The sequence below is a fragment of the Augochlora pura genome, chromosome 1, assembly GCF_028453695.1.
Source record: "Augochlora pura isolate Apur16 chromosome 1, APUR_v2.2.1, whole genome shotgun sequence".
NCBI lineage: Eukaryota > Metazoa > Arthropoda > Insecta > Hymenoptera > Halictidae > Augochlora > Augochlora pura.
In genome coordinates this window covers 13,668,654-13,693,271 of record NC_135772.1, presented here as the reverse complement: position 1 = coordinate 13,693,271, position 24,618 = coordinate 13,668,654, and the positions used below count along the sequence as shown (strand labels likewise).

At 35.0% G+C, this 24,618-nt stretch overlaps 2 protein-coding genes and 1 long non-coding RNA gene across 4 annotated transcripts; 1 reads left to right on the top strand and 2 right to left on the bottom strand.

Annotated features, from left to right (window-relative positions):
• Positions 1 to 191: 191 nt before the first annotated feature.
• Positions 192 to 14,321, bottom strand: Cat (catalase). The gene is made up of 8 exons (XM_078179934.1): positions 13,968 to 14,321; positions 5,773 to 5,950; positions 5,199 to 5,340; positions 3,507 to 3,657; positions 2,711 to 2,890; positions 1,876 to 2,067; positions 1,140 to 1,376; positions 192 to 743 (listed from the first exon to the last, which is right to left on the bottom strand). Exons 1-8 carry the CDS (start codon positions 14,304 to 14,306, stop codon positions 342 to 344), a joined length of 1,821 nt encoding a protein of 606 aa, XP_078036060.1. The 5' UTR covers positions 14,307 to 14,321; the 3' UTR covers positions 192 to 341.
• LOC144469714 (uncharacterized) lies at positions 14,307 to 17,543 on the bottom strand. Its single transcript, XR_013494043.1, has 4 exons — positions 17,452 to 17,543; positions 16,869 to 16,913; positions 16,690 to 16,778; positions 14,307 to 14,598 (listed from the first exon to the last, which is right to left on the bottom strand). It is a non-coding gene; the product is annotated as an uncharacterized LOC144469714 (long non-coding RNA).
• A 437-nt stretch (positions 17,544 to 17,980) lies between these two features.
• LOC144471383 (uncharacterized) lies at positions 17,981 to 23,492 on the top strand. 2 transcript variants are annotated; one of them, XM_078183370.1, is made up of 9 exons: positions 17,981 to 18,155; positions 18,826 to 18,945; positions 19,285 to 19,402; positions 19,676 to 19,922; positions 20,923 to 21,021; positions 21,138 to 21,228; positions 22,257 to 22,402; positions 22,535 to 22,667; positions 22,893 to 23,492. In XM_078183370.1, the coding sequence occupies exons 1-9, from the start codon at positions 18,015 to 18,017 to the stop codon at positions 22,941 to 22,943; spliced, it is 1,146 nt and encodes a 381-aa protein (XP_078039496.1). In that variant the 5' UTR covers positions 17,981 to 18,014; the 3' UTR covers positions 22,944 to 23,492. The 2 variants fall into 2 exon arrangements, 1 of the variants encoding a protein (XP_078039496.1); XR_013494254.1 differs by lacking the exon at positions 22,893 to 23,492 and having other exon boundaries at positions 17,992 to 18,155; positions 21,138 to 21,244; positions 22,535 to 22,659.
• The last annotated feature ends 1,126 nt before the right edge of the window (positions 23,493 to 24,618 follow it).

The window sequence follows — 24,618 nt, the reverse complement described above, 5'->3', positions numbered from 1 at the left end:
TTTCTAAAAAATAAGAACTAAATGTTATTCTTAATCCTGCTATCCTTCCATTGTTGATAAACTTGTACAATTCGAAGAACCGCATAATTGGAAACAAGGTAGGTTATTTAAGGACCAAATAAAATCAAATGAAGTCCGAATTTGATTAAAATTGTGTAAAGCAGCTACACTCTATGAATAACAATTACCACTAACGAAAATAATGATTTTATTTATTTGTGTAAAATATTAACAAAATACATAGTGTATACGAGCAATCCGTTAAATTAAACAGCGATAATTACAGAGGTGGAGATCTAACGACGATGGGGTACAAAAGAAGAGTGGGATAATGTAACTGTTTACAAGCTGGCCGTCTTGCCGAAAACGCTGAGCCTCATCCCGGACTTGCGAAGACCCTCGGTTAGTCTTCTACCGAGATCAACGTCCACCTCGGAGAAGTTCTTCACTGCTCTCTCCGCGATGAAGGTGGACGCGTTGCGGAGGCTGCTCACCATGTTGTTCACTAGTCTGGTCTTGGCGTCAGAGTCGAGAACTTCTCTCCAGAAAGTGGTCGCCTGACCAAAATCGTCCTCGTTCTCAGGCTCGTAACGATCTACGTCTCCGCTTACATAGAATCGTGGCGAACGGACTGCCGGACACTCTTTTGGTCCATTGAAGCTGTTCGGATAGTAATTTGGTGCACCGCCTTGGTTATACAGCGGCATCAGACCGTCACGTTGGTAGTTCATCGCCGAAATTGCCTAAAAAAATGACAAATTCAATTATTCCTTTCGAAATCAACATTGAGGGCAGTAGACATTTTTTGGGGACAAGAAATTGAATTTATATATTATAATCATCGAAATTTGAATCTGTAAGTACGACAATTTTACATCACATGAACGAGAAATACAAAATGAGCGCGATGTATGAATTGTAATCAACTAAACAAACATAACTGAAGAAACATTGCAAATTCTTTCGTTCTTTTTATGAAAGTTCATACACGATTGACTATTAAAAAGTTGAAGTTTTTCATAAATCCTTGTCCTGTCCATTTACGAAAAAATGACGTCAGGATATACATCCTTAGAACACACTTCTATTACTTCGCATCAAGATGCATAGTCCACTTATGGCAAAAGTTAAGAAATTACTTTGTATGGACAGTTGACCGGCAACTGGAGATGATTGGGTCCAAGACGATGCCTGTGAGTGTCTCCGTAGGCGAACAGACGGCCTTGCAGCATTTTGTCAGGGCTTGGTTCAATGCCGGGTACCATGTGAGCCGGATCAAAAGCCAATTGCTCAACGTCAGCAAAGTAATTCTCAGGATTTCGATCCAGCACTAGCTTACCGACGGGGATGAGTGGGTATTCCTTGTGCGGCCATACCTATTCAATTTGAAACCAAGAATTTTTATATTATTCTACTCTGGTGTCATTCTATTCAAATATAAAATAGCGCTTTTAGTTAAAATGCAAATACAAAATGTGATTGACTTATTCTTCAATTCTTATAGAACAGCATATTGAGTTTAAACAGATGAAACTACTTGGCTGAAAAAATACATTTGGATAGTTTTGAAAATATCAATTGTGATATCAGATTGCAATGGATATGATTGAATATAATTATTGAATTACTATTTCGAGTTCTTTTTCTTTTTTTCTTTGTAATGTATCCAGTTCTGCCCATAGGCTATACATTGATAAACATAGTTTTCACGATATCTGAATAAATCCGCCTCGGGTGAATGCCTTGTTTTCATTTCATTGAAACTATTGCATATAGCAAGTGCGTGAAATTTAAATGCAACTGTTTTCATTAGTATCCAATTGATCCGGTTTTACGGGCGATCTGGTTGATCCCTTGTCATCCGTGGATCATTACCTTGGTCAAGTCGAACGGGTTCCACTTAAAGGCCTTTGCCTGGCTGGCAGTCATAACTTGAATGGAGAACGTCCAGCTCGGATATCGGTTACTGGCGATCGCGTTGTAAAGATCTCTTATAGAGTAATCGGGGTCGGAAGCACTCAGTTGCGCCGCTTTCTCTGCCAAAAGGTTTCTGATACCTTGATCAGTCTGTAATAAATATAATTATTATCATTCAATAATTATAATTATTTTCAGAATACAGGATAATGGATTAGATAGATGCACTTGAAACGATGAAGTTTTATTATTCGTACAAGTTGCATCTACTAACTTCGTTATCCATCATGTCTCTTACAAATTACTCGAAAGTTTTTATTCTCCAAAAAAAAAACCCCTAGTCCACACTATGACATGCTCCAGAATTTATCTAAGGGTCGTTTTCTAGTCATATCAAAATCGAAGACCACTCTTCAAAATTAAAAAAAAAGAATGTTTGCTACGCTATTCTCTTCCATAATCCATCAAATTATTTAGATTAATATAATGTAACAAGTTCAATGATATCTAATTTTCTTTTAACTCTTCGCGGTCGGAATTATTATAGAATGTTTGTATTTTTCCTCTTTGAATAAGGGATGTACGCGGAATTAATTTGTATTTAAATTATCGAGCTTCTTTAAACACATAGATTTGTCATTGGAAAGCCTCTTAATAGGCCTCCAGTAACTAAAATGTCAATGACTTGCCAGGAAAAATAGAAATTGTCTGCACCGTTAGCAAGAAATAGAAGCGAAATAAAGAATCTTTCTTTCTTGTTATCATTTCAATTAGCATAAAGTAGACGATGCACCTTGTAGTGGAATTTGCAGTAGACCATCTCGTTTTCAGCGTTTATTAGCTTGAATGTGTGGGATCCATAGCCGTTCATGTGACGATGGCCATCGGGTATACCACGATCGGAAAACAGGATCATGACTTGGTGCGTCGTCTCTGGTCTCAGGGAGATGAAGTCCCAGAACATGTCCGCGTCCTATACACAAAAAGAATAGTTTGTCATTTAGAAAGTGGAAAACCAATCAACGCTTGAAGTATAAATTAATATAATTAATTATTAGGCTTGATACAGTTCAATTTAACAAAGCATTTGTCTAAAAAGGGGCGAATAATTTTTCTGAAAACATATGCAATAATCACGTTCCTTTCAAGTAGTTAACTGATTATGATTCGCTAGATAAAATAACATACTCTTCTCAACTGAAAATGTTATGGTGAAAAGTACCAAACAGATAGCATATTTTTATAACTATTAAATATAGAATAATGGGAGATGTTTAAGTGATTAATGAAGTTGTTATCTAATCAGCTATACTGCGACAGCGCAATAATTATGTATGTGTTATGTAAATTAATTCACTATAGCTATTAGAGTGGTGTCGTAATAATCAATTAATCATGTCCACTGGCATTTTTTGTGTAAAACGCTGAGAATGCAAAACATATTCGATTAAGAAACTAGGCAACTATACGTAATTGAGAATAACGAATCCTGCGCATGATTCAATCTAGTAGTTGTCTTCAAAATCAAAGGTAGAATATTATACTGGCAGATTTAGAAAACTGAAATGTAAGGGATAATTGGAAATTACCTTCAAGTGAGTAGCCGGGTTTCTCTTCTGGGTGTGGATAAAGCTAGGGAAGAATAATGGGTCCTTGATAAAGAAGATAGGTGTGTTATTGCCGACCAAGTCCCAGATGCCCTCCTCGGTGTAAAACTTCACTGCAAAACCGCGCGGATCTCTAAAAGTAGCGGTAGACAATTAAGTTGCTGGTCAAATAATGATGTATTTATAAAGAAACTAAATAAATCAAGGAATAATTACTAAAAAATGTATTCTACTTATCAAAATACAATATCAATTCTTAGATACTAATAATAATAATATTATAATTGATGGCAATGATTTACTTTTGGGTCAAATACGCGAACAATATTTATGCGAACAATATCGCGTAATATACTATCGTCCATAAAAGACATATAAAGTAGAAAAAAACTTGTTCGCTAACAGGTAGAAAAAACGATTTACTATAGCGATTTTATAAAATTTTCCAAAGTTCGATAAAGTACAGTCTTGTAGGATAGACGGAACACTCGAAGCATTAAAACGGAGTTCATTGTTTACGTTGGTACAAACAGGCGGTGAAAAGTATCACTCAAATAGGTAGAAGAATCGTTGAAATCCTCATGGTTCGTGACGAGCAATATTTGCCAATGTCGCAAGATCTAATTACAAACTGGCGTAAATAACGAATTGAGTCATCCGTTGAAACACGGTTCAGGATAAAAATCTCGCAATCCAGTGATTCATCAGAAATCATTGTTTCGGAAAAGAAACTTTTCTATTAAAAAAAACCGACATGGTTGGTCACGTTGCCGTTGGTTTTTCGCGTATTTCCAAGCGAATAAATCAGCTAATTCGAAGCGATAGAGCATCGATGTTGACATCTCCGCGACTTTTCGTGTAATGAGCCGGATCGCAAAGAGCTGCAGTTTTTGTCACAAAATCTCGGTTCTATTCACTTGCAGTGATAACTTTTTACAGACTCTGCAATAACTTTAGGAACTTTCGAATTTACTCATTGAAACGGTACTGAATAACCTTCCCACTCAAGTTTTAAGTGATTAAATGATGGAAATCATCGTTAATTTACTTGAAAATAATGGAGCGCACGTTGCTCTATTATTACGTTATTCTGAATATACCGGGTACCCCAAAATTATGTTACTTCCGAAAAGTTTCTCGAGATCATTTGAACTAACTTTTTCATTAGCGACTTATTGACGAAATATACTGACCAATTAAAAAAGAGCTCGGCTGCCGCGAAGCGGCCAACCAATGAGCCGAACTGGGCTTCGATCGTTCATTGATTCAGTCGTCTAGCATCAGTCGAGCTCGTTTCTCGTTGGTGTTTCTCGTTAATAATTCATAATCAAGGCCGCAGATTGCACTTGTACTAAGAAAAAGGTTACTTCAATTGACCTCAAGAACCTCTTATTTGCTAGAAGTGGCATCATTTTGGGACATCCTGTATATCAGACATTTTTAATACATTTACGTACATTTATCAATTTTGTGTGTAAACTTTGGTCATTGCTTGAACATCCATATTTGTATGTGTATATGGATTCGTTTCTTCATATACAAATGTAAACTTTTACATAATAAAAGATCTCTCATTGATTATTTCTGTTTATCACCTTATCGATGCTATCGAACTCTGCCTCTTTCATACAAAAATACATGATGTACGGTTCGGCAAAGTTTGGTTATCGTTACCTGACAGTGTCTGCCGAGCCAGATTCGCCACCAACAGTGGAGAATCGCACGGCGATGGGGGTACGTTTCCCAATACGGGAAAACACCTTAGCCTTAGTATACTTCGTAATATCATGGGTAACTTCGAAATACCCAAAAGCACCTGCAATCAAGAAAAGAACCGACAATGTAACATTTTGTACCAAAATGTGTATAGGAAATGTTCTGAACATATATTTTATTTAAGGTAAATTAACCATTTCGATTTCCACAATTTCTAAATGTAGTGTGTGCATTTCTTGAATCTTAAATAATTAAATTGAATACAACTTTCTTAAATTGCTTTGAGTCTGTTTGCTTACTGTTTTATAAGGTAGTAATTTAATTTTACTGTTACTAGCTCTATTGCTATAGCTATTTCGAATGAATAGTTTTATCCGCGTAGTGCGTCAATAGTGTTCGATATATAAAATTGTATAGTCGGACATACACGCGAGTTTTCAAATGTAAATGTTTGATACCGTAGAAACTTTTTCCGTATCAGGACACGATAAACATCGAACTTTACGACGGGAGTATGACAAGTTAAACCCACCTGCTCCTTTCGCGTGCACCACGCGCTCCGGAATCCTTTCTCTATCGAAGTGCGACATTTCGTCAAGATAAACGAAATCTTGGATAAGCAGAGGCCCGCGTGGGCCCACTGTTAAACTGGCCTTCTTTTCGGCAATGGGCGCCCCATTCCCGGTTAATAGCACCGTTGGACATTCTCCCTGCGAAAAACAGAAGATCGTTGAAATAAGGATAAGACAAGTTCAACCCTTAGCTGTTTTATACCAAGTCCGATTCACAATTACATTAATAATAATCTATGATTCATTTTTGTTCCTGTATACACGCCGCAACTTTTTGTTAAACATTTGATGTTCCCGTCGTTCACACGCTTATGTTGAACAGCGATGCTTCATCGTTATCAATATACAATCAAGAAAGTCAAATATTAATAAATATGGAGTAATGTAAACGTTTCATACAGTGGGAAAGAAGTGATATTTATATTTACCGAAGATTCATTGAAATCGAGAAGATTCAAGAGACTGATACTGCGCAAGAAATAGATCGTGCATTAACGTTTATACAAACTTAGCTTTCGCGCATGCTTCATTATTTCTGAAAATCAAAGACTACTATTTAAATAGATGTGTCCAGACACAAATGCGCTATAATTCGAATTTGCATACGTTCCTTCACTTCACCTTCGATGGAGGAGAATTGAGAACAGAACTATTTAGAGATCACTTGTACATAATGAGAAATTAATGAGTCGTCGGCGAGCAAACAATTACGCACCTAACTACTTCAATGGAAAATATTCAGTCCCACGGAAACCGTGAAGTATTGTGAACGGCAGTCGGTGCGTAATATCTTCCTAGCATTTTGTATTGCACAATGCTTGCGCAAATAATGCAGGTTGCGTGAAATATTATAGTAACGATTCTCGCAATCGATTTGTGAATTTTAATCCATTCGTATCGATCGTATTCATTCACATTACACAGGACATTGAACTTTCGAGTGAATGTTTGGATCGAAATGAATTAATAGGGATATACCAAAATTATTGAGAACGTATCCAGAAACATACATGTGACGGGAAGCATGCGATACACTACTGTTGGATAAAATTAAAAGTTGAATAGTGAATTCAATTGTTGAAAAATAAATATTTATCACCACCTAATATAAATACACGACTACAGGAATCAGATCCATGAATATTTAAACAATCTGTCGGTCTTATTGACCTTTCCTTTTTAGCGATCGGTCAACGGACCTCTTCAACGAGTTCATCTATGCCCTCAACTTTCGATGGTTGACTGAAATTTTTAGTTTCAATGATATGGAAATATATTAAATAACTGCGGTATCTAGAATACTAAAATCAAATTATATATCATTCGAGAATACCCAATTTTTGTTCAAAATGTTTCCATCCATTAAGAAATATAATTACATCTTTTGCACAATTTATATAATATTAGAAGCTATTACTTTTACATTTTTCAATGAATTTTGTTGAACAGTTATACATAAGAATTGGGGCTTTCAGAAAGTAACGGTTTCCTTGAAACAATTTCTGTTGTTAGTTCTCTATTATTAGGTGTACATATATTTTTCTCTAAGATAAATGTTTATTTATAAATATCCAAATTATATTAAATCGTCAAAAAATCATAAGCGTTGTTGACGAATTAATTGCAGGATCGGGGACTCCGTTATTCTAATGTTGATGCAACGGGAAAGAAAAGTGGCGAAAACAAAAGTTTTGTTCGAATCAAAGCTACGATTGATTCAATTCGAAAGTTGCGAATTAATACGCACGCCTAGTACATTTTGACATGTGACGTAAATGGAATGTAACAAATTAACTCCGCGATTAACGCGTTAACAGAGTTAAGGGACTTATATAATTATATTATATCTAGGAATTGTATACTAGGACGCATTTTTCATGGAAATCGATTCGTACTACTCCATTAATCACAATCGATTCTACGGCAGCCGACATTCATCGGACTATCTACGGCAAATCTAGTTGTGAAATTATCGCGTGGACGCTGTCGTTTAGTTTATTTCTTTTTCTACATAATGAGATGCTTTTTTTATCGCAACCACAACACATTTCGAGGCCTCGGCATGACAATCATTGTCGTGCATCTGCCTACATCGCGGGACACCTATCCGTCGATTTTCTATTCGTGCATCGCGGACTATCGCGCAATTTCTGCGATTCCGCGGCGGATTGCGCGCGCTCTCAGCGTCAATTATTTCACGTTCGAATTATTCGACCTTGGTGGATACAAACGATGAGACTGTCCGTTTGATTCAATTAGGACAGAAACGAATACGTCAAATCCAAAACTAAAAGGCCATCAGAAGAATTTAAGGACGTTGTTACATTATTGTCTACCTGTTACAATTGTTGAAAGAAAAATAAATGGCATTGAGAAAATGCATGAGAATTGCATCTTATAAACAGAAATTCAAATCGAACATTTACATTTTCTATCTTCCTAATTTGTTGACATTCAAAATTTTAGGTACTTGTGATCTTAAATCTACAAATTTTTCGCGATAAATATTTTTATGCTGCAGACATGCATGAATGAAAAATGATGTTATATTACGCCATTCTCGCAGAAAATAAAAACTATTTTACACGCGATTTGGAATTGGGTAAGTGCTCGTTAACATAATGTTAAAATACAGCAACAAGTGCTCCCAGATATGAATTATGTATTATCAAAATTAAATTTCAATAAATTTTTATCGCGCTTCTGCTTCGTGAAATTATCGCGGAAAGTTTTTACCTTGTGCAAACATCGACAGTCGGCAGCAATAAATTAGATGACTGTTATAAATAGTTACAAATGCATAAATTAAAGAAGCCTAATAATGCAACTGCAAGCGTGACGGTGTGCAGGTGTGAGGTGGTACGTAAACGTGTCTAGTAACGAGTAGATTTGCAGCTCGTCGGCGCAACCTACGCAAACAATTTTTTTAAAGTTTTCACTTCTCAATGACCGTGTCCTATACCTTTCACTGCTGGAGGAAGAAATTCGCACAGCTTGACGCGTAGATTTTATTCGAATGCTTCTTCTTTCGCTTTTGTTTCTAAATGCAGCGACGAGAAACTAGCTTTCCCCTATTGGCACGGCTCGCATTGGCCATCTAAATGGTATAACGAGCTTAGCGACGGTGCACTTTAAAAATGAGTTGTTGCGACACGGGCAACGAGCGACGATTTTTTATGGTGTATTGTCATCGCGCGGAAAATACCGATAAGAGCTATGTAAAATGCTGAAGCATTATGCAAGGTGTTATCGACGATAAGATCTGTTCTGACGACAGAAATTCCTGTTGCGAGTAGCATTGTGAAAGATATTTACAACGATCAGCGCTAACGTCAAACATAACACCGTTATGATTACGGTAATATTTCATGAATCGATCCTATTTTCACAGCAATCGCCAATTTCATCATAGATAAACTAATTTTTCGAAGTGTCGGCCCTAGCTTGAGATTAGAGGATGATATGGAAGTAATCCAGCAAACACTTTCTTAAGCTGCTATAGAGAGTACTCGAGTCCCGTTCAACAAGTCGATTCGTTTAGCAATAAAAGTTTTCTTACTCATTACTTATAAAGTTTCTTCGAGTTTTGCAATTATTAGATGTGTCGCTTACGTGACGTAAACTTCGAAAAATCTAACTTATAAATTGAAACGATTGAAAGACGAGTTCACAAAAAAAACTGATTAAATTCTGGCAATCTACAATTCGTTCTTGAAGTTACACAAGGAATTCATTCATTGGTAGAAAAATGCTTAATTAATTGGTCGCGATAATATATAATACGTGTTTAACACATTCTTAGAAGCCCCAGTTCGAATGAGGAGTCCTTTCGATACGAAGCATTATAGTGTTCGTTCAGAAAGAATATTTTCGATTTCGCAACTCTCGATGCACTTATGACGTGGGAATTCGTATTATAATAGAATCCAGGTTCGTTGTTGCGTCGTACCCAAATTACTTTTCCGGTCGGCCATAATTTCACAGGCAATAAACATCCTGGGAAAAAGCTACAGGTAAATAATGGCTACGAATTTTACGCGTTTATGGTAAAAATGAATAGGTGACATGCAAAATTGATAAAGATTTAATAAAGATTTTGAAAAAGTTATCGCGTCATTTTCGAGCTGTTAAAATTATTAATAGATGAAATACAGTTTCGCTTTTAAAATCCAGGATTATGAATATGAATTTCCGTAACAAAAGTATTATTATGAAATAATAATAATTTATAAATATTTGTGTATCACTTCATTATTAAGCACACCGTGCTTTCGTAATGATATACCAGATCGTAGGCGCTAGATTTGCAATTTTTTTATTGCAATTAATCGATTCGCTCTGACCTCATTAATCTAGAATTAATTTCACATAGGATTTGCTGCAACCAAAAAATTGAACGAGTTAGTTAAATCATAGAGAAGACATTTGTCATTATACATTAAAACTTAAGGAAAATTACTTCTCATCAGGTTCGCAGCTTGCGGCTCGTTTGATCGATTTGTCGACTATAAAAACGAACCCTGAGGCTCGAATAATTGTATGCCCTCTTCTCAAGTATTCCATCCTTGTTTACAAATTGAGGGACAATTCGATAGAGTTTACTATACTCACGAATATTATTCACGAATACGTTACATGCTCTAAGTTGATCTTTGATGAATGTACAGTTTGTAAATCAGATTTTAGCATCAATATTATGTAATTTCATGATACTAAAGTCACTTTATGAATTGCAAAGAACATTTCGCTATCATTAAAATACAGTCCATTTGGTTACAAAAACAATGTTAAACATAATCAATTGTAATAATTCATTTTACAGTCACTCGTAGCTCAATTAATACTGTTAAACTGTTAGTGTTCAAAGCTGAACACTAAATAAGAGCAAAAATATTATTATAAAATCTCGAAGCGGACTATTTTACTATACCTCGAGCACAGGTGTCATAAAATCAAGTAATGATTATTAACAGAATGTGTCGAACAATGCAGATACGATATAAAAGAGGCAAAGATCGAAACGATTTTATTATTGATTGTAGCCGTTATCTTAAGAAAACAAAGTTGTATCTTATTAACCTTTCGAGTGATCAAAAGTCACAGTGATTTAACTTTTATTCAGTAGCCCGTTGGATTTTGATTGTAGATCTTTTGTTTATTACCACACAAATATCACTGTGAAAATGGAACAGTAGATTACGAAATAAATCATAGTTCTCCTATTTCCATTTTTGTTCATGTTTTACCTGTACATGACACCATATTTTTCAGAGCAATTTCAATTTTTAAATGCTTATTGTTTTGATACTTGTTTTGATAGTTAATCTTTATATCTCACTGATTAAAATATACGTAGATTTATCGAGGTATGGTACTTGACCGTAATTCGTTGCAAGAACACTAAATCTAAAAGATAGATAATAAATTATACTTGTAAACAGTTCTCTTCTACGTGCTATCGAATAAGTAATGTTGTTTCTCATTTGTTTATTTGGTATCGTGCTAATCGGGGCTGGATAGTATTTATAGATTGAAAACATTTGAAATATTATCATAAGACAATTTTTCAGCAAATAAAATCTTTTATTTTGACAATCTAACAGCTAAAGTATGAAATAAATATTTTATTTCGATAATGAAGACTTTGGCAGAACGTAAAATAAAATAGTTTATTTTCGTAATCTAAAATTAAATCATGAAAATAAATATTATATTTTGATAATTTAAAACATTAAATTTCTTGTTACTATGTTTGTCGTATTCTTAGTATCGTATTCCTTTCTTTTTGCTGCTGCTATCGCACCAGATGTGGTGAAAACATAGATTGTTTCAAGAAACCACGCCATTCCACTCAGAGTCAATGTGCATGTACGTAAAACGAACTACTAATAATAGTAAAATCAGCAAGTAGGGGAAATACGACGCGCATTTAACCTGTGTTTAGCATGTCGATTGTTTTGCGCTTATCCGTGTATCGTGCGAATCATCGCAAAGAGATGCGTTTTCGACACTCGATGAAACTGATAAGTAAAGTTTACTCCGTGATAACGCCAGCATTGCAACGCGGGGGAAACTGATAAGAATAACGCAGAGAGTTTGTATCTGAGATACGCCGCTGAAAGACGAAGTATCGAAGTAGCGTCGAACGATTTCGTATTTCGTAACTGCATGATAGTGAATATGTAACTGCTTACTGTTAGATTGCCGATCTCGAGTTGTGATTTAAATTCTTTTGAATCTTACGACTGATCAGTTTACCAGACAATAATTTAACGAATTTTTGCAATGTTGTTTGTGATACATGTGAATAATATTAGAGAGGATTAATAAATATTAATAAGACTGAATCGGAAATTCAGTCAGAGTATACTAATGCTACATCAAAATGTTATTTGTGTCTGTGACAGCAAAGATTTGTACACCCGTGTTTGCGAATTCACGATAATACGCGATCGAATATAGATTGAAACTACGAGTTCCTAGAATTTAATACATCCAAAATAATGTAACATTATTTCTAAATTTGTTAGAATGCAACACGATGATAATAACCTGGCATTCGATTATTAACATGTATGTTCTAAACGCGATATCATTGAGAAAAATAAATTCGCGATCAATAATCAGTCACGCAACAATTACTATAAGATCTAAATTGGATCTCGAATGAGATGGAGAACCAATTATTGATTATCTGTAACGAAATCAAATTTAAGAATCAAGAATTCCATAGAGAACTGCATCGGTTAGGAAATGCTGTGTTCGACATGTAAAGATGCATGGAGTGCCTTACATAAGAAGTTTTCTATTTTTAACGTATTGATAATAATTTAACTAGATTCTCTCTCAAGGCGATGCTATTTCGAATAAAATCACAGAATCTATCTTTCGTTACGGGTACCATTATACTGCTGATTTGACATTGATTTTATTCTTTAATAATTTTAATGAGATAAAAATAATATAATAGCATTTTCAAATTCTTTTAATGTCAAACTGTTTTGGTTTGACAATTTTTATTATAAATGCTTAAAATTCATGCCTAGTCATCATTATTCTAAACGATCGTTTCAATCATACAGAGAACCGTCATCCTATAATCAACGGCAAACTACCTGGAGATGATGCTCCTTGAAATTTTAAATTGCTTCTGATTTGCAATCGAAATGAGAGTGACGATCAGCGCAAAAATAATAGTAGGGGAATATTACAATGTCCAGTCGTTCCAACGACTGCGACGATGTTCCTCGCTATGAATTAACTACCCAGAAACGTTGAATTTTGTGGAAATATGGCAACGTGGCAACATATCGATAAACACTATTGCCACGATAATTTATGCACATTACTGTTATATGTACTTTAACCTTACAGGCGGGACTGCTCGATAAAAGAGTTTATGTACATAGAAAAGATAGAAATTGTGATTATAACAACGTACAGAATGCAAATATTTCATATTTATAGCTCTTGCTAATATGCTAATACTAACTGCGCTAAAAAAACTAGGTCGCACTGTAATTAAATTTCGGTGTAGTTTTTATACAGTGTGTCCCGCATATTTCCCTACATAACTTCGTAAATATGTTTCTATCCCTTCGGTATAATCTCTTAGCAAACGATGTTGATTTCTGTAATTAATTCGCTACCGGTACGTTAGTTCTATCATAACCTCTCAACAAAGTATTTACACTTCCAAAGTATATACGAAAAAATGCTGAACACCCTGTATAAAAGTAGCCTACAGAAGTCAAAAATCGGGCAATTATCTACAATATAGTTAGAAATCCAGACAAGAAGATTAGAAGTAAAATTAATTATAACCAATTTAAATAAAACTATATCCACGTAAAACAATTTTTCCAGATAATTTAGGAAAGAAACGACTATTTCCTCTGTTAATACCGACACAGCATGAAAGTCGAACATCTCGCCGGATTTTTCAAATAGAAATATCGCCCACTTATGCTGAAACAACTGCAAGCGAGGATCTATGTAGATCGTTCAATTGGTGGCGCTATTTTACCGACCGAGTCGCGTACACAAAAAGACAAACAGCGGCGGAAACCGGAGAAAAGAAAAGAAAGTGGAAGCGTTAAGTCGACAGAGGAAAGTTAAAACGGAAGCATAGTTGATCGATGAAAAAGGCAATTACCTTCATGTTCCTTTTGTAGTCGTTCAGCTGCTCGGAGGCAGGATCTCGCTTGGTCGCCATGGTGTCGTCGTTCTCAGGATCTTTTTTGCAACAGTACCTCCTTAGGGATAGTCGATTTAACGCCAGCGTGGACGAGAATACTTTCGGATGGGGCACACTTGCTTGCGCGCCACGTTCGGAACAGCAACTGATCAGCCGCAATAACAACGGGCTTTTATCATCCCGGCCGGCCGATGATGTGTGGTAAACCCGACGCGAAACGGCGGCTTTGCGTGTTGACGCCCGACCGGACGAGAACACCCGAACAAGTTCAACGAGGCCCGAGCTTCTCTTCGACATTCTTCGGCACGGTTCGCCGTCCACCACTCCTCCCGCGGCCACTAGCGTCAAACATGATCGTTTATTTACCTTCTGTTTACATGTCTCTTCTAGAGTCTACAGTCGCCATCGGAAAGCACGTTAACACCTTTCAAGACAGAATAACGGTTACCTAATTGGACCGAATGATGTGGCTCCTTTCTAAGACGTTAGGCCAGACGTTTTTAGAGATCAATAAGAAAGTTTTTTCAGAAGTCGTCATTTGTTGCAATGGAAATTGAAAGTGTTGTCTCCCCAACTTTGTTACCAGAGCCTGTAACGAAAACTATCAAATTCTCCGTTTTGCAGATCTTGGTCGAAAGTCGTCAAGATACAGATATCGGTAAAGATGTAAAAGTAATTCTTAGTTTATAATTATCCATTAACTAGCATGTTTAAGAAAAAAAATACACTTTAAGGAGTGACGTTGAAAAAAATGAAACGTGTCAATTTTGTTTTGTATAAAAACGATTTATCCAAATCGTCCCTGAAATGTAGTTCAAATTATAATATAAAATGGTTTTCGCGAACTCTCGGTTAGATAATAACTCTGTGCAGAATAGAACACAGAAGAATGTGTAATTATTTTCGCTGAATATAAAATTCTTTGCAGCTGAAATCAAACAAGTATGCTAGTAATTTCGATTAACGTTATTGTACGTGTTATAATCGTGCAATTGTTAATGCATACACGTCATGCATAAATGAACAACGTTTTGCAAGCTAGTTATCAATGCCACATGTCTATAAGGCTTATCATGTCATATTTTTCGCGATACAGGAAAAACAAATGTTATACCAGATCATAACACTTGACACAACATAAAAAAGATCAACGAGAGTGCCTTTTTATATTTCGAAATAGTTCGATATGACACAATGCGTTGCCACTATACTGCTAATAAATGATGATTAAAATAATTGTGAAATAGAATATAGAAATAAAATAATTGAAACGTGTTGTTTAATCTGTTTGAAAAGTACTTTCTCGTATCGAAATTTTCGGAAAATAGCTTACGCCATGCGCATTGCAAAATAAATAATTTTGTTCAAATTTCGGTTGTGAGTTACTAGCGAATTTAAATTTTGCACTACGAGCGAATCATCCATAGATACATATTGAATTCAGCAAAAGTAGAGCCCTCAGCTCTGTTTTGTTAAGTGTTCACTTTGAATATTCATTTTCGAAGAAATGCAGATGAAAATAATATTTACACATTTCACCGTAGATGCCGTTTTTCGGGATGCGCGCCAAAAACGCAAAGCCCAAATTCATCGTCGAAACATTAGTACTACCTGCATATCTTAAAACTGTGTTTTCTCTTCTCGTTTCCATAGCGAGAAAAGTTTGCCTCCTTGTGCGTGCTTAAGAAATCGACGATCTCGATGTTACCGCAACGAACGGTTGTTTAAAATTGGATAAAAAGAATTAACAGAACGCTTGTTACGCAACAGAGAGAAAATGTTCGTTGCGATAGAGCAAAAGGAAAACTCGTGTTCATCGAGTTCGACGGTGAAACAACTCGAATTACGTTTGTACACGCTTATCTACCGAGCGAAACTTAAATTGTGCATCGTTGCAGCACAAAATGGACACTGCCGTTTTGAACGGGTTAAAAACTAAACACTTAGGGAGCAACCATGCGTTAAAACTGTTAACCGATGCATGCTTGCGCAGAGAATTCACCGTTGTACGATCTCAATTAAATAACTCCTCTCGAATGCTTTGATATTTAGAAGGTACCACATTTGCGTTCACGTTGAAACCGTTTCATTTTTCCTTTGTTACAATGAATTGTAATCAAACGAATTGCAGTACACGAAGCGATTGAGTATCTATCGATACTCTAAATATTACTAATACGTATTTTCAAATAGTAATTAGAATTGTATAAGTCGAACGAGGTATTCTAGTGTGAAACATATGGTGGTTAATGTTTTCTCAGAATCTTTTTTAGAGAAAAACCATAGCACCGTTTACAGTAAAAATTTTAAGTATATTTATACATATTTCAAATAGCATATTTAATTTTTCTTTTTTTTTTGGAGGGGGGGGGGGGGGAAGGAAAAAATAAATATTCACGGCCCTTCGTGTCTTCGTATACAGTAACGTATAAAAAAAGGTCGTCTTATGTCATCCATGATTCGGGCCGATCAGCTTATCTAAAAGAAAATCATGAAAATTCTTAAGCTAGTAAATTTTTCAAACGTTCACACTAGAGTACCCACTTAATGTAATGGATTACATTCAGCAATATTTTGAACAGACGTTTATGTATCAAAAGTTCAATTGAGTCACGGGAACTGACATATAAAAGATCGTAGTAATAATTTTTCTTCTAATATAATGGGTTCTAGTGCATACCAATCACGTTGAGAACAGCTTCTTCCTTTTATCTTGATCTTCAGACGTACTTTCAAGAACCGCTGTCTCGAAGAAACTTGTTCGTTAACCTAAGTTTTCACAATATCGTCAAACATGAGCACAGTTCGCCGAACTATTTTATACTGCACTTCGTGTATTAAAAGCTTCAGGTCACTCACCAGAATTCGAGCATGGAATGAAGTTGGTAGAGTCATGCACAAAATCTACGACAGCAAAGTTACTATTGATAAAGTAATTGAGAATTCAAATATTTCCGGTAAAATTAATTAAATTACTATTATTACTTCGTCGATCAATACAATTTGTCTATTCCACTTCAACAATTCTAAAAGCGTCAACCTAGGTTAAACGTTTCATTTAGTAATAAGATAATAGGTAATTGGTTATTTTTTTGTATTTATAATGAACTGAGAATATGCTCTAAGATAATGAATAAGTTTAACAGATTTAATTACAATGCCGTCAAGTTTATTTATGCACCTAACGGTAAAACGGAAAGAGATCGTTAGCGTCATCTACTATGAAATTCCCAAGTTTTATGATAGTCAGCAGCCATGATATTACATTATGTTGCTAAAGTAGGGATTGTAAATATTATATAATGGTAAAAAGTTTATTTATGAAACCACAGATGTAGGATCCGTACAGACATTGCATGCAGTACTTTTCTTGTCTTATTATCTCAAGTGCCGATTCTTTATTCCCACTTTATGTAAATATTTGAAATTTTTTAGTACTTACCTTAGTGTTATGTCTTTCCTCGTACATTTCTCTGGATACTAATTACCAAGTTGTGAAGTAACTTTTAATCAATTGCGATTTAAAAAGTTCACTGAAAATTAGTTCTATAGTTCAAAGTCTAGTATCAACAGCAAAAACATAAGATAAAGGAGGAAAGTAAAAAAGTTTTTAAAAGATTTAGTGACTAATAGTGACATAAATGAACTTACCATCCATGATTTAGTGACATAAATGAACTTACCATCCAGAATTTTATAAAAGAAGGACTGTCATTCGCGAGGCTTTCAACCTGGCAAAGAAAAACAAGAAGACTATCAAGGGAACAAACTTAACTAATTATGTATTCTGATCGATGGAAAAAATGAAAGAAAATGTTCCATAAACGCTTCAGAACGTTTCGTGAGACGTGCTAATTGAATCGATCGATATTACACGCTGTCCTACGACTAATAAATAAATAAATTCGCAGCGGAAACTGAACGGTATGAATAAACGATAGCACCGAGGTGAAGACGGACACCACCACAAATTCTTGGCACAGACAATTATTCGTATCGGACGAGATGGACGCACTTCGAAAGAACTTCAGTGCTTATTATTCTGTGTTGTGCTTAACCGGACTATGGCCCTACTCTGATAGTTTATTCGAAAAGATTCGGAGAATCGCTTTTTGTTTGCTTGTTCTTTGGTGTATAGTAATCCAGGTAATGAAGACTTGACTTGTCTTGAAATTTTTCTTTTAGAAAAAATTAAGTGGCACGCAACGGCGTGAATGAAAAGTGAACAGGCAAACTTAAAAATTTTTAAGTTTTACGTAAGTAAGAAAGCTCGTTTGCGAATGTATTAGGCATTATGCAACGAAATCGTTCAATAAATGGATTACTCTTTGTTCCATTTCTAATCCTAGGAAAATTAGGTTTATATAATTATCTTACGGCAACGATTAATTTTTAAAACTTGGGACTGTGTTAGTAAGTTCAGAATACCCTCGACTATTAATTGCAGTATGCAACTGCCAACTACACCGTGGTAATGGAAACTATGCATTTTTCACAGTCTAGGAGACACTAATGCTGCATTAAAAATTACCATGTCACGATTCAAACGAATTTTTACATTACTAAATTCGTTAGTACAGAACAAATCCAACATTTGAATACAGCATAACTCAATACACTTAAACCATTGTGAACCAGTAGTTTTATTGCTAGTCACTTCAAATCAGAAACTATGAAACAAATTCTTTCAAGATCAATTTTCTGTAAGAAAGTTTTATCTTAGATATTCGACGGATCTTTAATTCATGACATCGAACTGTTCAAAACTTCCCATGGAAAATATAGAATTATTAAAAGAAATTGAAATATTTTTCAGATATCGTCTCTAAAATCAGTAGAACTTTCACTGTACAATATACTTCAGCTGTTATCATACACGTGTCCGATGATATTATATTTCCTGCGTTACGTTGGTTTTCTTACCATCTTTCCAGCAGTAAGTTTAAAACACGTCACTCTCGTTTCTTTGTTGCATCGAATGAAAGAGGAAAGTTTAGTAGAATCATTATATCTGTTTACATTCCCACTTCTACTGCAGTCAACTGTCTCTCCTATCATCGCAGGTATTAATCAGCTATTGGTCAAAGGCGATGTCAAGTATCAACGGCGGATCGTAGTGTTCATATTCAACACCGTTTCCGGCCAATAGCCGATTACTACGATCGTAGGGGGGACAACGGATTACAAGTGGTAATATAAACACCCTGCACCTTCTTCTAGTGAACACACAGTACAATTCTCTTAACATTAATGTTGTCTTTTTTTGTGTCTCTAGATGAGAGCTACATTTCTTGTTATGGATGAAGATTGGAGTACGTCAAAAAATCCCGTCGAAACAAATTTAATATCGAAACATATAGTGGAAGCAAGACGGGTAACTCTGGCATTTACAGGTAAAAATTCTCATCATTTGATTTAAATTACGTATAAATGCAATATGTATACGATGTCATCGTAATTTTATATAATTTGATGTGTCGGAAAAAAAGGATTCGATGCGAAATAATTTACAGACTTGGAACAAAATTATAGATATACTGTATACTACTTTGTATGAAGTGAACACCTAATATAACTATACAAAATTACACAAAATTGAATGAAAAATGCAAAAACATAAATGTCGTGTGAGAATGATACTAAAACATCACCATTTCGAATTCCAGTTTTATCGTCTATACTAGCAGTTTTCATATCTGTGATAATACTGGTTCCTACATTATTGCACTCAAAGTATCAATTACATTACTTGCGCATGTTTGGATTTTATTATAACGAGGGAGGCCGGGAAACTGATTTGGTTTCCATTCTGGTGGTAGTGGTAAGCTCGATGGGTTTGTTGTCAATAGCAGCTACTGAATCGACTCTCGCTGTCCTTATTTCCTATGCATGTGGACTGTTCGAAATCTGCAGGTAACTTTGACAGAATTTCTGCCAATTCTGCGTTCACTATTTCCGCTTGTATCAATCGCGACAACATTGATTACTGGTTACTCACACAGTTGCGACTCTGGTTACGTATTAAGGAGGTATTCTAGTGTGAATTTTTGTAAAAATTCTTGAACTAGACTTCAAAGACATTTTTCCCGAAACTATGTTTTTCAGACAAAAAATTTTAATTACGCTTTTAGTACATGTCTGACTATAGCTGTTACTGAAATGAAACAAAAATATTTGTTTGTTTCTATTTTTTTAGACCTACAAAGTTTTAATAGAACATGCGAAAATCAAAAACCGAATTTCAAAGTATTGTCATATTTTTAATTACCGACTTTCCTCTTTTGTTCTAGTACCCGCCCTAGCCGAATTCGTACTAATTAAGAAACCTTCACGTTTTTTATTTCAGACAATGAGAATGGCAGAATTATGAGCACCGTGAGATGACCTTTTATAAAGGCAACTATGTTTGAGAGTATGTCATCGTCGCGAATTTTAACTTATCCTTGTTTCAAAAAATGTTAAAACATTGTTGATATACGTACAACATTACAGGAACTTCACACTAGAATAGCCCTTAAAGTAGAACTTATGCACGGTTATTGACTATCGTGTGTAAAATCTTTTATGAAAAGATTCTATAAGTCAGCCATTTTTAACAGTTTACATTGGATTGGTGAAAAGAGTCCTCAAAATTTCGAATGAAAATGGAAAATATGTTTGAGTTGAAAATCCAGCTGCATAAGCCAATTGTAGACATTTGTATTTGTTTAAACAAAGAATAGCACATTCGGTTTTTATATGAATTAGAAACAATGAAAATTAGACATTAGACAATTTTTACTTATAGGCTTCTATAAGAGCGCTTCACTAAGCGCTTCTATATGTACAGTGTTGTAACAATATATGCATAAAAAGCACACTAGCTATCAGACAACAAATCGATAGAAATATTAACGTATTTTAATTTTTCCAGTCACCGAATGGAAAATGCAATCCAAAGTGTCGTAGACTCAAATTCACGGATACCATTAGACGTGAAACCAGCTCTCGATTTACATAAACAAGTTCTACAGTTAGTATTATGATACAGGTATTACATTAACACTGATATAATTCTCATTGTGTTTTTATTACGTTTTATGCCTTTTCTGCATTTATCGACGATCAACACACAACTCGTGAACGAAGTATGGCCTCAAAACTTACGGCCGATATGATGGTTTCATATTTAGTGGCCATCGTAGCAGTTATTGTCTCGTTCGCAGTCAATTTATACCGTGTAAGCATTATTAAAAGTGAGTAAGATGGATTCGAGAAACGATCATAGCATATGATAAATTTCCAACAAAGGAACATATTCAACTCACGCAAGCCGATTTTAATGAGTCTTATTTCAAATACAGTTCTTAGAAAAATATTCGCATTAATGGAATGGAAACAGCCCACAATGTCGAACGTAAAACAATAGTGTAGGGTTTTTCCGGGTATGCATGGTCGAGTGTTATAAATGGTAATGAATGGGACGGATGGCGACAGCGTGTTTGGACGACTTCGAGTGGCCTGAGTTTATTGTTTAGATTCCTCGAAGTCCTGCGTGCCCGAAAGACAGAGTGTGAGTGAGCGAGAGGGAAATAAAAAGGAAGAGAGAGAATGAGTAAGAATGAGATAGCGAGTGAGGCAGAGCGAAAGAGTATGGATGCTAGAGAGAGAGAGAGAGAGAGAGAGTAGGATAATTTGGAAAAGGCTAGGAAGGGCAAAAGAACGAGCGGAAAAGATCGGGGCATTCGAAGGAGAACCGTGGCGCGAAGAAGTCGTTGTTGTTGTCGTAGTTGTTGAAGTCGTTGTCGTTGTTAAGTCGTTGTTGTTGTCAAAGTTGTTGCGTTGCCGTTGTTGTTGTCGTTGTTACTCTTGTTGTAAGTCGTGGGACGTTGTTAATAAACTGTTATACTTGTTATTGTTAAACGTTAGTTGTCGTAATATTATTATCACGGTGCCACGTGGGGTTTGCTTTCAAATTAATCCCTACAATAGTTTTCTTTAATTGTCTGATTTCTTGAGCGGTAGGATAAAAGGACAATGTAGCTTTTAAGACACTGTAGGGACTAAAAGGCGTGACGTTGAAGGGAGTGATCGGCGTCCGCCATTGCGATGGCAACATCTTAACAGTGAAAATCGGCTACGCGATCTATGAACTATAACAAGGAGTGTACATGTTTTTGAAGTGTTCGTTTCTGAAACTTGAATACGTTCTTTTGTACCTGTCAGTTGAACAAGGAACAGAGTAAACCAATTTTTTATGTGTGACAGCTTCTTCTTGCTACAAATACTATGGACGATGTGGAAAATCTTTTCTTCTCCGTGAATATGGTCCTGTTGCATTTCGTAATCATGTTCTTGAATAATTATAGTGGGCAGAAATTAATGAACACTAGTATGAAGGTTTACAATATCATGTGAGTCCATATTTATATTCATGAAGTGTTTCGGTCAACAATGATAGATAAAATGAGATCGAGTTGATATGACAGAATAGAATTCTCCAATAACTGCAATAAGCAATAAAATATCACTGTTCCATGAAACAGATGCAATTCCTTATGGTACTGCATACCAATACAGTCGCAAAAAATATTACTATTCATATTGATGAGAAGTGCGTCGGAAGTACGATGTGATTTAGCTGGTTTATACACTCCATCTTACGAGGGATTCTCGATGGTAATTCATAGTATTTATAGTCTCGTAACTAGGTAGCCGATCTTTATGCAAAATAAAAAGTTCTATCATTAATTTGAAGAAACAGGAGTTGAACAATAATGTATTTTTCCCATCAGTAATTATTTTTCTGTTCCACGTTATCGTTTTTCTCGCAAATGCTTAAAGATCCGCAGTCTGTTCAGAATACTATTTTTTATTTTAAAACTCATAAAATTTCTCTTTCAGATGATGAGCTCGTCGTTTTCATATTTTACTGTTATCTATTCGACCCGGTAAAATATTCTGAAATGTTGGCTATACCTTTGTGAAGAATACAAATTATAGAAAATTACAAATTCTAGATTTAGTGATTTGTGATAGCCAAGTTGCTGTAGAGGTGTATAAGTGTAAAGTATAGTTGCTTGCTTTGGAACTGCTTTTAAGAAGAAAAAGCATGTTTTATGTTTTTTACGTAAAATGCAAAACACAAGAAAAGAATTTTTTTCTAAATTTTTCACGGTCATATGAAGGTTATTTTAATTTTTTTAAATAGAGTGCTGTATTTTTGTATTCTTACAATAAGAAATCGTAAAAAACGAGTACGGCCTGGACTATGTGACAAATGCATTTTCTTCTTTAAAATGTTTAAGTAATACTACCACTACAAAGAGGATGTTAAGAAGATTTAGCATATGCCGAGCAATTAGGGTAGTTGCGAGATAGACGCATATTAATTGTTCCTACAGTTCAATGAATTGGATAGATAAATGTAAAGAGTGACGCATAAATTCTTAGTAAAATAATTAATGATATAAATAAAGTGTATAAAAACAAGTAAAAAGAACTTGTACTAAACATTCCAATTTACATGTTCTCATCTCTTTCAATTTTTCCTCTTTCATACCTACATTGTTCACCCGAATTTAGTACAATCCGTAGTATGCACATTGCACTTTCTCCTAAAAAAATTAACGTAATGAATACGAAGTGGATTATATTAGTACCATTTAAACACTTGAGTGTAATGTATAATATAATACTACTTTCTCTTTAATCCCATTATAATTATTCAATTAACTTCCGTTACCTAGTATGAAATTCTGAATATTAGTTGTACGGAGATCTAAGTTACAATTCTTCTTTTTATCTCAGTATTTAATTTATCAACTTTGTAGAAAATGCTTTACCTAAATGGAACGGTCAGCTAGTGAACTACATCTGACACCACAGAGAAGAGTGTGTGTCTGAAATGGCTAAATTTACAGCGTTGCCAGCTTTTAAAAGTACATTGTTGCCGCGTTATATCTCTATGAAAACTATCGATACCTTCGACGAAAGTGCTCAAGCGGTTTCTTCCCCCTTATTGTATGAATTTCAAGTAATGCAGAAACGGACAGTAAGCTACATTTTTCTATTTAACATATTTTTGCTAAACAATTATAGGGCTATTCGTTAATTTGTTCATAAATCCATTTTTGATTTTTTCCACACAATAAAATGCTAAAAAGTTTTTAATTTTGAATTCACGTATTTTTTAATTACAATTTTCATGCATATGTGTATGCTGTTCGACTATTTAAATATATTTTTCGAAAAGTATATGTTGTCACGCTAAATCAATATCTGGGATTGGTTGAAATCTAATGAGACCAGAGATTTCCGACATTAAGCAGAGTTAAAAAATATTATTTGGCAATATGTGCAACTCAGGTAACGAGTGAGCGAATTTTTCGCTCTTTGTAATACAGTAACGGCTACACGTATGAGATTGTTACCTAAAAATGTACAGGAAATGTATTTTTACATATCAATTTAAGATAAGAATATATAATAATGTTCAAATTTTTTTGTGTTTTTATCTTCCCTTTATTATTAGAAATTAGCCTCCCTTAGGCCTTTACATTATTTATATTGCTCGTATGTGTTCGAAATTCCAATTTTATCGAACCGCCCGATAATTTTGGACTACTCG

What these genes read in the sequence shown, in the direction of transcription:
- LOC144471383 (XM_078183370.1), top strand. Translation starts at nt 18,015, where the DNA reads ATGGACGCACTTCGAAAGAACTTCAGTGCTTATTATTCTGTGTTGTGC. An exon ending in TTTGGTGTATAGTAATCCAG is followed by an intron (nt 18,156 to 18,825) that starts GTAATGAAGACT and finishes AATATTTTTCAG; the next exon opens with ATATCGTCTCTAAAATCAGT. An exon ending in ATGAAGGTTTACAATATCAT is followed by an intron (nt 22,403 to 22,534) that starts GTGAGTCCATAT and finishes TCCATGAAACAG; the next exon opens with ATGCAATTCCTTATGGTACT.
- Cat (XM_078179934.1), bottom strand. Translation starts at nt 14,306, where the DNA reads ATGTCGAAGAGAAGCTCGGGCCTCGTTGAACTTGTTCGGGTGTTCTCG. An exon ending in ACCCGGCTACTCACTTGAAG is followed by an intron (nt 2,891 to 3,506) that starts GTAATTTCCAAT and finishes TTTTGTGTATAG; the next exon opens with GACGCGGACATGTTCTGGGA. An exon ending in CGGTCAACTGTCCATACAAA is followed by an intron (nt 744 to 1,139) that starts GTAATTTCTTAA and finishes TCATTTTTTTAG; the next exon opens with GCAATTTCGGCGATGAACTA.